The sequence below is a fragment of the Ambystoma mexicanum genome, chromosome 1p, assembly GCF_040938575.1.
Source record: "Ambystoma mexicanum isolate Mex_15411 chromosome 1p, UKY_AmexF1_1, whole genome shotgun sequence".
NCBI classification, from domain to species: Eukaryota; Metazoa; Chordata; class Amphibia; order Caudata; family Ambystomatidae; genus Ambystoma; species Ambystoma mexicanum.
This window is the reverse complement of record NC_090921.1, coordinates 162024509-162038064: the sequence shown is the minus strand read 5'-3', so window position 1 is coordinate 162038064 and position 13556 is coordinate 162024509. Positions and strand designations below refer to the sequence as shown.

The window sequence follows — 13556 nt, the reverse complement described above, 5'->3', positions numbered from 1 at the left end:
GGTTATATCTCTATAAAAGTCACACATATATCTATACTAACAATTACCATTGGATTATACAGGCCTTAGGGTCTTGACCACTATAATACACCGGTTGAAGTGTGGGTCTGTGCTCACAAGAATCTCCGGTATGTGGCATTTGTTATTGATAAGCAACGATATACTATCATTGATATAAAGGCGATATACTGTATATTGATATAAAGGCGGTTTGCGCCGGTGGATGCCCGCTGGCATGGGGGGCTGTGACGGGCGCAAACGGCCAAGGTGCCAAACTACATGTACACTTCAAAAAGGTGTCCCACGCCAAGGGGGCATTGTTCACATGGTCTCCTCAGACCCCGTGTCTCCAGCCAGGCCTCCCCTGAGGCAGGCTGCCCCCCTGCAATCCACATAAGTGTGTCTCCATTCAGCAGTCTTCCTGTGCCATATCTGCACGCCCCAGGGCCATCCATCCCACCCCCCTGTATCAAGGGCGGTTCGCGCCGGTGGTTGCCCGCTGGCATGGGGGGCTGTGACGGGCGCAAACGGCCAAGGTGCCAAACTACATGTACACTTGAAAAGGGGTCCCACGCCAAGGGGCCATTGTTCACATGGTCTCCTCAGACCCCGTGTCTCCAGGCAGGCCTCCCCTTCAAGCAGGCCGCCCCCCCTAATACCACGACATACATACGTCATTCATTCACAAACACACCCCAGTTTCTAATACTTTAAAAACCACTTGATGTGTCTCATGAGAACATCTTTGTGCTTTGCAAGTCAACTCCTGAACGTGCTACCTGGGAACCACTGAGATCTATGCTAATCTGCTCGTCGTTGTGCTATCCGTGAACTTCTGTGACCGCTTCGAGCATACCCATCAGTGCGCTACCTGTGGCCATCCACCTATTCTCCCGCAACATACTGCTCTGCTTGCTGAATCCAACTGTTTGTTGGTCAAGGTAAGGCCATGTATCCTGGTCATATTTTGCAGATTTTTAAATTTCTATCTATTTGCGAGTAGAGTACCCAATAGTGCTATGTTCATTGGTCTCATTGCTATTGACTTGAATTTCCATTGCTATGCTATCAATAGATCTATTAATTTTCACCTTTGTCTATTGTCATTGAATTGCATCCTTCGGGGGTCCAGTCTATAATGTAAGCATGTTTCCTTCTCGTGCAAGACAGAACATCCAAGGGACGAGTCACATGTTCAGATTTCTATCACATCAATTATACATTTCTGCAACTTATGCAAATGCTAAGCCGCACATAATGAACTGGTATAGATCCTGCGACCAAAACAAACCTTGCATTGATCATTGTATGATTCATTTACTTTTGTATCAAATCTTTATTCTTGAAGATTGTACAATAATGTCGATAAACGCTATTCCCACTCTATTCGTCCACATTCCGCCACCGGTGAGTCAAGTGTCCGGATTTAGCTTTAGGCCTTGCGGTAGTGTCTAGGTAGCGGAATGGATTAATTGATATTGTAGGTGTTCTATCCCTTGTAATAATTTCGATATTGATATGAGTGTATAGTTTTTTGAATAATGACATTTATCAATATATTCTTTTTCGATTTTATAACCCACAAACCCAATGTATATATATATATGGGGACAGGGAACTGTGCTGTATTGAGCATTTTTCAAGTATTCTGTCGGCTTACATGGCTATTTTTAATATTGGCATTTCATTATCAATCATTAATTGACCTTTACAACTTCTTGACTATCCGTTCAATCTGAAGCAAGAACATTCTACATCCTTGACGTGGTCGAAGTTATCAACCACTTCTAGCGCGTATCAGGTAATCTTACTAGGCTAATCCGCTACATACTTGTTTTATGCATGTCAAGTAATAGTTTTATTCTATCGTGTAATTACTTTACCGAATGTTTGGTTACTGCTTTCCAATTGATATACACCTTAGTTCTCGTCCACTGGTATTTGTTTTCAGTTCTAATTAGTGTTATCCATACTAATGCAAGTACTGTCTTTCAGGGAGATGCTGAAGCATCCGCCACATCTACAACATTTCTAGATGTTCTTCAACAGCAGGAGGTATGGATACTGACAGCTCCATCGAGCGTCATCATCAGAGCTGGAATTCTTGTCGTTTGATTGTTCTACACAATGTTTCATTTGTGGTTAGCCGTTGATATGTACCTGTGCTGTCGACCCCAGGTGTGTGTTATGTTTTCACTATTGTAATCCTTACTAATGCAAGTACTATGTTTCAGGCAGTTGGAGCGTCAACCCCTGCACTTGATGCAGAGCCTGACATTCAAGTAATTCCAGGGGAAGTGGAAGCGGGACCATGTGTATACGAATCGGCGCAAGGGCTTTCGGAAGTGCGCACTACATTGCAACATCCATAGATATTCTTCAGCAGCACGAGGTATGGATAATGACAGCTCCATCATGCGTGATCATATAACGTGATTCCATTTGCTATACTTTCTTCCCTATTAACGCAAGTGCTGTGTTTCAGGGAGACAACCAAGCTTCCACTACAATCACAACATCCAATTTAGATGATGCAGATGTAAATAAATCGGAGAAATAAATCGATGAAATGTGATCATATTTAGATTTTCCTTGATTCTTTTGGACAATGCTTCATTTGCGGTTATCTCTTTATATGTACCTGTGCGTTCGACCCCAAGTGTGTGTTATGTTTCCAATATTGAAAACCATACTAATGCAAGTACTGTGTTTCAGGGAGATGCGGATGCCTCCTCTCCAATACAACCATTCATGGCATACCATGCAGAGCCAGAGGTAGAGGTATGGATACTGACAGTTCCATCAAAATAGATCATCGCTGGTCGAATACTTGTCGTTTGATTGTTGCACACAATGTTTAAATTGTGTTTGGCTATTGAGATGTACCTGTGTGTTCGTCCTCATGTGTCTTTTATGCTAACAATATTTTGATACATAGTAATGAAAGTACTATGTTTCAGGGAGACGATGGAGCCTCATTCCGTGCTGTCTATGCGGATACAGAAAATATATTCGTTGCAGCGCAAGAGGAAGGGAGGACATGCGGAAACGAATCGGAACTACAGCGTGCAGATGTTGAAGGTCGAGTCAAATAAGTTGCAAAGGAAATAAAACAAAAAAAGGTTAGTTACAAACAGTTCATAACTTTAAAAAAATGTTTGTGCTGGGGACTATTTTATGTTTTTTTCCAGTCAATTCTACTACACTCCATCTTGTGTTTAAACTGAACATCCCTTTTCCAATCTCTCCTCCAGTTACCCGTGGGTGTCAGAACTATACACACACAGACAGTGAAGCGAATGAGAGATGTGGCTTGCCAGACCGTGTACACTATGGAGGAACTATTAATTGAGGTGAGGCGTGTTCAGGCTCGAGATGCTCATGTCCAATGGCCAGAACATGAATTAACTGTGTTTGGAGACTACAGCAAAGTTGCATTGGACCATAGCTACAGTGCGACCGCACCACCACAAGAAGATGTTATTGAACGTATTGAAGATAGCTCTGAAGTAGTTGCAGATCAATTTACACAATCTACACCGCCAAAAATTTGCCACCAAAAAACCTGTCGACATTGTTGTCTTCTCCCATAAATGTTGAAGTAATAGATGTTGAAATGACAGAAAATGAACCAGCCGCAGCATCCATAGACGCATCAGAACTTGATATCAGCGATATTACTTTCCAATGTGTTGAAATCTCCACAACGTCAAAGGCCGAAACAACGTTGACGCAGGATGACAGTCTAATGAAAGAGAGCAAATACATTGTATTCGACAGTTGTTTGATGGAAATTATAAGTATGCTGAAATGTGTGCATTCCATTAGAGGGAAAGTATGTGGGAAGCCATTGATTAATGTGACTCGTCAAATAAAAGGCAGTAACGTCAAAATAAATGCCGCCTGTAGATTAAATCATAGGTTCTCATGGTCTGCACAACCGATGCTGGGGAAACTGCCAGCAGGCAATCTACTGTGTGCAGCTGCATCACTTTTTAGTGGCTCCAGTTTTAGAAAGTTAGAGGCTTTCTTTCAGTTTGTGGGACTCCATTTCATTTCTAGAGCGCTGTACTACATATACCAACGTGATTATCTTTTTCCGGCCATTAGTGGTGCTTGGAAAATTGAACAATTGTCTCTAGCAAGTACATTCGAAGGCAAACGATTCAGGCTAGCCGGCGATGGACAGTGCGACAGCCCTGGATTTTCTGCCAAGTACTGCACCTACCACTTTCAGGACATGGATAGTAAGAAAATTGTGAGTTCTGTGGTCGTGCAGGTAACACAATGTACATCCTCAGTGGCCATGGAGAAACTAGGTTTTATAAAATCAGTGGAATATCTACAATCGAGGGGAATGCACATCGACCTCATAGCCACGGATAGACACGTTTCAATTGCCAAGACAATGAGAGAGCAGTTCCCACATATTAAACATCAATTTGACGTATGGCATCTTGCTAAATCAATCAATAAGAAAATCTCGGCTGCAGGGGAAAAAAAAAAGGTTTTGAAAGTATTTTGAGTGGTCACATTCTATCACCAACCATCTTTGGTGGAGCTCAAAAACTTGTGAGGGGTCAGTGGAAATACTACTTGAAAAATGGCGGTCACTGATGCACCACTCCAACGTTCACCGCTGGACAGCAAATGAACATTTCCACCAATGTGAACATGGCCCTTTGTCCCCAGAGGAGGCACGGAAGAAGAAGTGGTTGATTCCATCTTCACCGACACACAAAGCCATTGAGAAGATTGTTTTCAACAAAACTCTATCAAGAGATTTGAGAGGACTGACAGAATTCTGTCACACAGGAGATTTGGAGGTGTTCCACAATATGTGCCTAAAGTACAGGCCAAAGCGCTTGCATTTCAGCTTTCGGGGCATGAAACATCGCACTCTACTAGCGGTCTTGGCCCATAACAGCAATGTCGGACGTGAACAATCTAGGACTAGGGGTAAAGTAAGGATGCCTCGCTACACTAAGGTGTTTTCAAAACGAAGTAAGCAATGGGTGATCAAACCAGTCTATGATGAAATGCAGTTCGACTTTGTGAAAGGCCTTATTGTTGCTGTGTTAGAGAAGCACAGATATGGAATTTTGGACGTTTCTGTGCAGAGCAGTGATCCATTGCCACCGAACATTGCGACTGTGCCATGCCCACCCGAAACACAGCTGATTGTGAAGTACAAATCCTGGTTTAAATAATTGCAATACGATTGTCTTTTTGTAAATAAATGGTATTGTACAGTGTAGCTGTAAACCTAACCCCTACCTTCACCATCATGGGTGGCGAACAAGCTGGGTGTCATCTTTGAATTCTCTCTATTCACCTCACATGTGTATGTATATATTTTTCTCATGTAAATGTAAATGCTGCGCACTGTTAACGGAGGGGGGCTTGCGTATTGCAAATACGCAAACAAACAAACAATAAATCTCACTTTTAACTCAACTCCTGTGGTACTTTATACTTTCCCTGACCTTCCACCAAAAATTTAATGTCTCAATTTGGGCTGCAAAGCTCGCAGACAACGGGGACAAAATTGGGGCACTTAGAACGCGCCAGCCAAGCGGGCCGTGGCATTTGGGAGAGAAGCCATTCGCATTTGCACATTGAGGCGCACTACATAGACGGATTCTAAACTTCAAGTTCTCACAGATGCCTATACTACGTGATGTTGCAAATAAAGAATGCGAAGGACAGCGCCCAGATGAGGCCCACAAGTCGCACTGGAAGTATAAGGGTCTATTGTTTTTTGACCTTGAGACAGGGACCATGCCGAAAGAACTACATTTGAAGGGAGTGCGCAATAACGTAAGAGACGATAAGGCAGAAAATTCAGAAACTAGACCGAGTTTCAGTTTTAGGTTAGTATACGAAAAATCATTGTCAAGAGCACAGTCCGTTTTACAGACTGCATTACGAATAGACACAATGGAAATTTCAAATATAATGTAAGTAAATCTTTACACGCCTTTATACCGGAATGAAGATTTAATGAATGGATGCATGAATAAATGAATGAATGAAGAGCTAGGAAAAGAAAGTAAAACTGTTCGTAGTGGGCACATGGGCATGCAGGTCCACTGGTCTCACCGATCTCGGTCGTTGGCCCAGCCACTTTTCCCTGCACTACGGGACTGTCTCTGTATCCTTCAGCCCCTTCTCCCGGCATTTACCTTGCACTTGCCACCAGCTGGCCCTATTATTTAATTTGTATTCAACTAACCATGTACAGCCCTTCCCCATGCGCGATCAGAAAGACACCTGGCCTAGTAGGATCGTTGTCTGTCTGCCCTTGTTCCCCACCTGCCGCGTCACGCCTAGAAACACTTGAGCATAGGCGCGTTACAAATGCCATATCATATATCATATCATTCCTCATGCATGTAGACTGTCGTTTATCATTGTGTGTTGGCCTCGATTTATCTTGTTACTTTTCGCATTGATTTTAGAGACGAACATACTCCATTGAACTATCCTTGCAAGCAAATAGTTTCTGATCGGCCGTAATAAATAAAATGAGTAATATTAATGAAGTTCGGCTAGCGAGACTAATTATCATTTTTTTGTTTTCATAACAGGCATTTGATCCCTTTCTGCCACTGCCATCTGTTTGAGACACCAGCGGATGGATTCTTCAGCAGACACCTGCAGCTTCGTGTCAACAACTGGAGCACGATCACCATATTATGGGACGATCGCCAAGGGCCCACATGCCCTTACGCTGTACTAGTGGCTAGAAGCAACATATCAACCTTTAGGCTGGACTAGTGCCTAGTTGATGGAACAGCCTTGCGGTTCACCGTGCTTCCAAAGTGATTCTTTTTACGAAAATGAACACCCTGTGTACCATAAAGGAACAGCGCGTGACTCAATATGAAACGGAACAGTTATTGCGGACACAGATAAGAAAATAAATGGCTTCCGGAGTTCATATGGCAATTGCTGAATATTCTATAAACATTTAATGTCAAATAAATGTACTTTACCAAATGTACCGTGTTGCTGTTTCATTTTAAAGTACAGTTTCATATTCCGAATTGTGGCGCGCTGTGTTGTGAGTTGATCTGTGTTGGTTTCCGGGTTCTGTGTGGAGTCGCGCAGAAGACGACTGGGCGCGTTTGCCTACGCAGCACAGTAATGTCACGGGGAGAGGCGGGGAATATGAATGTTTTGATAATGTCAGGCTCAGGGGCGGGGGAATTGATTTAGTGCCGCAAAAGCAGGTCAGCCAGGGCGATCGGGGAAAAGATAGGATTATCAGAAAATGGCGGCTCCCTGGTGCTTGTTCTCGCGTGTGTTTAATGGACGAAAACTCGGGTAAGGTCCATAGGAAAGTTTTCTAAAATCGAGCCACTTAGGCTTAAAAAAACATGGCCGACCCGTATGGACAATAAAACATTTTACTAGACCATGCCTTTAACAATTAATGATAATGTATACCAGATTTCCCACACCCCATTCAATCGTCCGAAAAAAATCTGAATATAATCTACAACCCCTGGTCATAGAAAAGTTGCCAAAAATCAGATGAAACAAAAGAGCCAGAACCAACAATCAAACCCCCACCCACACACAGACTTACAAACATTACTAAAACACAAACTTCATCCAACTGTGAAGTTAAACCACAACAACCACACAAATAATTTAGACCTGAACAATCACCACCACTGAGCCATCAGGGCTCTCGGTGACTGACAGAGACACACAGAGACACACCAACAAAGGCATTCCGACAGCCTTACAAAATGCATCATTCAACAATCATGATTAACGGAGTGTTAGTTAGTGCATCAAGCTACACTGATTGGGTAAAATTAAAAAAAGATTCTAGGTACTGGCACAGGGCATCAATCCAGTAAGCACTCATGACTCCTTTGCATAGTGAACTAACTACATGTGTTTGGAAGGAGAGTTCCTCCTCTAAGAGATAAATCAACACTCATATGGAGTCAAGATTGGACAGTTACATGCAAGTGAGACCGTGAGCTCACATAGAAAATATGCATCGGGACCTTCAATCCTATTAAATTCCTATTATTTTCAAACAAATAATTAGCTGTGAGAATTCTTACCCTCTCAAGGCGTGGTGGCCTTTGTTTCCGCCGCCGCCGATGACGTTTTAGTAGGCGCGAAGCATTGCTCTGCTCTGTCGAGCTGCTGAATCTGGGAAGCAAAAGTGGATTTCAGGGACTTGCAAGATTTACCCTCCACCCTTTCCTGCATTACCTCGCTGAAAAATACTCCATATTAAAAGGGGCACAAGGCAGAATTGTACAGCTCCAACCCACCCCTGGTAAACCCCACTGCTGTCCCACTCATGTTCGTCACTCAAGTCAATGAAACACCATGATACAGTGTACCTGCATGGGCACACTGCAGGAATGGTAATCTGATACTGAACCATGGGATAGCATTGTACTTCATGCCCTCTTTACGATGCAGCTCACAGTAACAGGATACTATTATACTACTTTGCATGGATACAGGACTTGAATGCCAGCCATATTGAAGTCATGCGATATGCTTGGTTTTGCAGCACAAAGGCATGAGACTCACAATACTACTCAACCTGGATATCAGTTTCTGGTTCACCAAGGTGTTGCACTAGTAGTGTTCATACTACCCTACTATATTGGGGATCAACACCAATGCTGGAAGAATAACTACATTCCAGTTCCCGCAACCATACCCCGTTCCATTTTCAGCTATAAAGTTGCCATTATCTAAGTAGGCCATTTTATTCCAATTCCCTCAGAAAAAGAGTACGACCTGTGGTCACAGGTGGCATACCACAAAGGGGAAGTGCTGGGTAGACATACTTGTTTGGCTGCTTCTAGCATGCGCTGGATGCATCCACAACACCATTATGCTACATTCTTAATCTCCTCACGGTACCTTAAGGGTGAAAACCATTTTGCATTTAAATCGCCCATTAACAGAACAAATTAGTATGACCCACAGACAATGGTAAACTCTGAGCACAAGCAACTTGACAGAGAATGCATTTTCAATCCAAGTTAAACAATCCTACTAAATTACAACTAAAACGTAGACTTTGCACTCTCGGACTGATGTTCGATTGCATGTACCACTGTGAAAGATATGGATCCCTAAAAATGTATTCAAAAAAATAAAACCAGGAGATAGCAAGAAATAATAAATCACTGTGGGCCTAAAACAGTAGCAGGGGATGCCAGGAGGGAAAGGATGTCGTCATTTATAGGAAGCAGAATTGAGTAGGGCCCTCAGTCAAATATGGAATTATTTGCATCTCAGTGGGTGCAGCAGTGGGACAATATGGCAGCAGACGAATTTTTGAAAAGTGGCAATTTGAGAGATTTAGAAGGAATCAGGGATTTCCTGGTATCTGGAGGAGCTTAGGGGCAGTGAAATACTTGTTAGGAGCTCCAGAGGTGTAGGGACTGTGGTGTTTTGCAGCACAAAGGCGAGAAAGAGCAAGAGATTTATTTTTATTTATATATATTATGTATTTTTTATGGGGAAATAAGTGGGTGAGAAAGGTCTAGGGATGAGCTGATGACATGCATTTCTTATCGTAAAAGCATTTCTGATGGTTGTCTCTGCTTAGATTCACATGCTGTGCATAGTCCGACATCCAGTGGTTACTGCGGAGTATTGCATCTTGTTTTTCGAAAGTCTAAAAGGGGAGGTCGACATAGGCGTGTCTGTAACACTATCCCTATAGTGACGTGCAGTGTACCCAGAATCCCTCACGCGTCGAGGTCCCTCGGTTTGTATTTTGTCTGTCATGAGGGAGCCTTATGACTAACGTGAGTGAGTACAGAAAAGAAAGAAAGAAAGTAATAAGACGTCTATGTTCCTTCCATCCGAGCGGGGAGGAAGGGTGGACGCGCATGCGAATCTAAGCAGATACAACCATCAGAAATGCTTTTACGGTAAGTAAAGCATATCTTCTGATGTTTGTTAATCTGCTTATAATTACATGCTGTGCATAGACTAGTGAGCAGTACCCGGAGTTGGAGGTGGGTTGTGAGAAGGAACAGTAGAGAAAAGAGGTCTTAGTACTGCTTGTCCCACCTGGGATTCAGACCTAGAATGGGCATCTAGACAATAGTGTTTTGTAAAGGTGTGTATAGAACTCCAGGTTGGCGCTATGCAAATGGACTCTAGGGGAACATTTGCAATGAATGCTATGGATGCCCCGGTGCCTCGAGTAGAATGTGCTTGAGGCTTGAAGGGCAGTTCTCTTTTAGCAAGAGAGAAACAGAGAGTGATGCACTGGACAATCCATCTAGATATAGTGGATTTGGAAACTGCATCTCCTTCTCTTCCTGCCGCCACTGAGACAAAGAACTGATTAGTCTTTCTTAGTGGTCGAATTCTGTCCATATAAAACATGACCGCACTGCACACATCAAGTGTGTGCAGGCTCTTCTCTCCCAAGTTTGATGAATTTTGAAAGAATGTTGGTAGCTCTATCGACTGGTTGACATGAAACTTTGAAATTAATTTCAGTGCAAACCTAGGGTACGTGCGTAGAACCACCTTAACTTTGTGAACTGTTACAAAGGGATCTAGAATAGAGAGCGCTTGTAGTTCACCGACTCTCCTAATGGAGGCGATTGCTATTAAGAAAGCAGTCTTAAAAGTGAGGTCTTTAAGGCTAGCTTTGTGTATAGACTCGAAGGAGGAGCCCATTAGCTTGGTTAACACGACTTTCATATCCCATCCGGGAGATGGGTTAGATATAGGAGGGTGGATTCTCTACACTCCTTCCATGAAAGCTTTAATAACTGGAACGTGACGTAGGCGGAGGGTGCAGCTAGGTGGACTTTAGAGTTAAAGACTAATCCCGAGTCCAGCAAGTGAGTCAGGTATAAAACAATGAGTGGGAGAGCAATCAACAGGATTGATGCTCTTTGAGTTACACCAGATGACGACCCGTTTCCACTTACTAGAGTAGCAGTAACAAGTGTTTGGATTTCTTTCTCCCGAGAATGTCCATACATCTCTGAGGAAGCTTCAAATGTCCAAATTCTATGACATCATGAGCCAGGCTGCCAAGTTCAGAGTCTGCGGGCATGGGTGCAGCGTTTGGACCCTGTCCTGCGACAACATGTTGTACAGGCAGGGTAGTTTCACTGGAGGAGATAGTGACATCTCCATCAGATGAGCGAACCAGGGTTGGCGGGCCTACATGGGGGCCACCAGAATCATGGTAACTGGTTCTTGGTGCATCTTGTGCACTATCTTGTTGAGAAGGGGAGTTGGGGAGGGGGTGGGGGAATTGGGGGGGGGGGGGGGGGTTTGGGAGCATAGACAAATTTCCCTGACCATGTTATCCAGAGTCCGTTTCCCTTGGAGCCGTTCTGGGGGTACCTGGAGGCGTAATCTTGGCATTGGGTGTTCTCCAGAGTTGCGAACAAGTCGATCTCTGGGAAGCCCCATTCTGCGAAAATGTTGGAGACGATGTCTCTGTGTAATTGCCATTCATACTCTGCGGGTAGAGGGAAGTCTCTGCTGAGTCCGTCTGCCAGAAGATTGAGTTCCTCTGGTACATGTTGTGATAACAGGAACATGTTGTGTTTGAGAGCCCACTTCCAGATGTTCTGGGACAGCATGGACAGTCCTGGAGAGTGAGTGCCCCCTTGCTTGTTTAGGAAGTACATGGCCGTGGTGCTGTCCGTTAGGATCAGCACTGTCTTTCCTTGTCTTTCCTTGTAGGTGTGTCTGGAAGGCCTTCAGTGCTTTGCAGACTGCTAACAACTCCAGCAGGTTTATGTGCTTGGAAGTCCAAACTCCGTGTGCAGTCTGATGGGATAGGTGAGCCCCCCCATCCTGTGAGGGATGCATCTATGGTTAGAGTGGCGCCCACTGTGGGAGTGGTGAAGGATTTCCCCACCACAAGGTTTTCCTTCGACCACCACCGCAGCAAGAGAACCAAGGCTTGCGAGACAACCATTATATCGTGCCATTGTCCGCTGGCCTGACACTACTGGCTGTTGAGACACTCTTGCATTGGGCGCAGGGTGAGGGGACCAAATAAATACATGATGCCATCATTCCTAGCAATCGCATGGCTATGCGTACCAGGAAAAAGAGTAACATCACAGCGGAAGCACTAATACCCTTAGTGATCCCGACTCTAAACGCACTTCCAGCTACAACTGACCTGAACCAATTGGTCAAAGTCTATAACGACTCCATGACCAAAGCCATTGACATCATTGCCCCACTGAAAATGTGCAAAGGGAAACCTAAAGCGCACCTGAATACATGGTACACCCCGGAGCTCAAAACTCTCCGTCAACAAAAAAGTAAACTTGAAGCACTATGGAAATCAGTGCCCTCAGTAAACAACAAAACTAATCTCGCTAATATCTCCACTCTCTACAAAAATGAGATTACACGCGCTAAGAAAGAATCTCTCAACACTAGGATCTCCCAGGCTAGCTCTAGCACAAAAGAGCTCTTTAACATCCTAAAAGAATTAGAAAACCCCACTCCTCCCACTGACTCGTGCACCAAGGATAAATCTTGGTGCACAGGGATCCAGAATGCTCTTGCTAACAAAATTTCAGGGCTCCAAACCAAAATTGACAACAAACGACAACAACTCACTCCTGGTTCTACCTCCAGTTCTACCCCTCTTCCTCCCACCGCCACCAGCTCAGGCTTTACCTTCAAAAAGGTATCCATACCGGAGGTACAGAAAATTATAGCATCTCTGAAACCTTCGAATTGTAAGGGGGATAGTTGCCCCGCACAAATCATAAAAGATGCAGCCAGGGATCTCTCCCCCTTCATTACTAAATTAATAAACCTGTCTTTCTCCAACAACCTGGTCCCCAGTAATCTGAAACAATCCTGGGTCCTACCACTACTAAAAAAAAACACTCTCGACCCGGACATACCCACTAACTATAGACCCATTACCACCATCCCATTCTTACTCAAGATTCTTGATAGAGTGGCCTATCTACAAATCCAGGATTACCTTGAGACTAACCATTTACTAGGAACTCGCCAATCTGGCTTTCGTCCACAACATGGGACAGAAACGGCCCTTGTTGACCTCAAGTGCCAGAAAGACTAACTCAAAGATAAAGGTAAGGCTGCCATTCTCCTTCTCCTCGACCTTTCCGCTGCCTTTGACCTGGTTGACCACAAAATCCTGTGCAACCACTTGTCATCGGCAGCACACTTCTCCCATTCTGCGGTCACATGGATTCAATCCTTCCTGGATAATAGGACCATGCGGGTCTTCTCACCCCTAGCAGCGGCTGACCCTATTCCCATTACTTGCGGTGTCCCACAAGGTTCCTGTGTCTCACCTACCTTGTATAATATATTTACAAAACCCCTATTCGACAAGCTGGACAATCTGGGTGTCACCTACACGAACTACGCAGATGACACCCAGATACTCCTCACCCTATCTGGTAATTACAACGCAGACACCAAATGGATCAATGAAGTCTTCTCCATCATTCAGGCATGGATGGCCACACATGGCCTCTGCCTGAATGATGATAAGACCAAACTGTTTCTTGTCGGCT

The 13556-nt window shown here is 44.1% G+C and overlaps 1 protein-coding gene across 1 annotated transcript in view; it reads right to left on the bottom strand.

Moving 5' to 3' along the window:
- Positions 1–13556, bottom strand: part of DVL2 (dishevelled segment polarity protein 2) — a 454758-nt gene that overhangs the window by 197184 nt on the left and 244018 nt on the right. The window contains exon 6 of the mRNA XM_069645872.1: positions 8088–8178. Within this exon, the coding sequence (XP_069501973.1) occupies positions 8088–8178 (91 nt within the window). The remainder of the gene's footprint in view (positions 1–8087; positions 8179–13556) is intronic.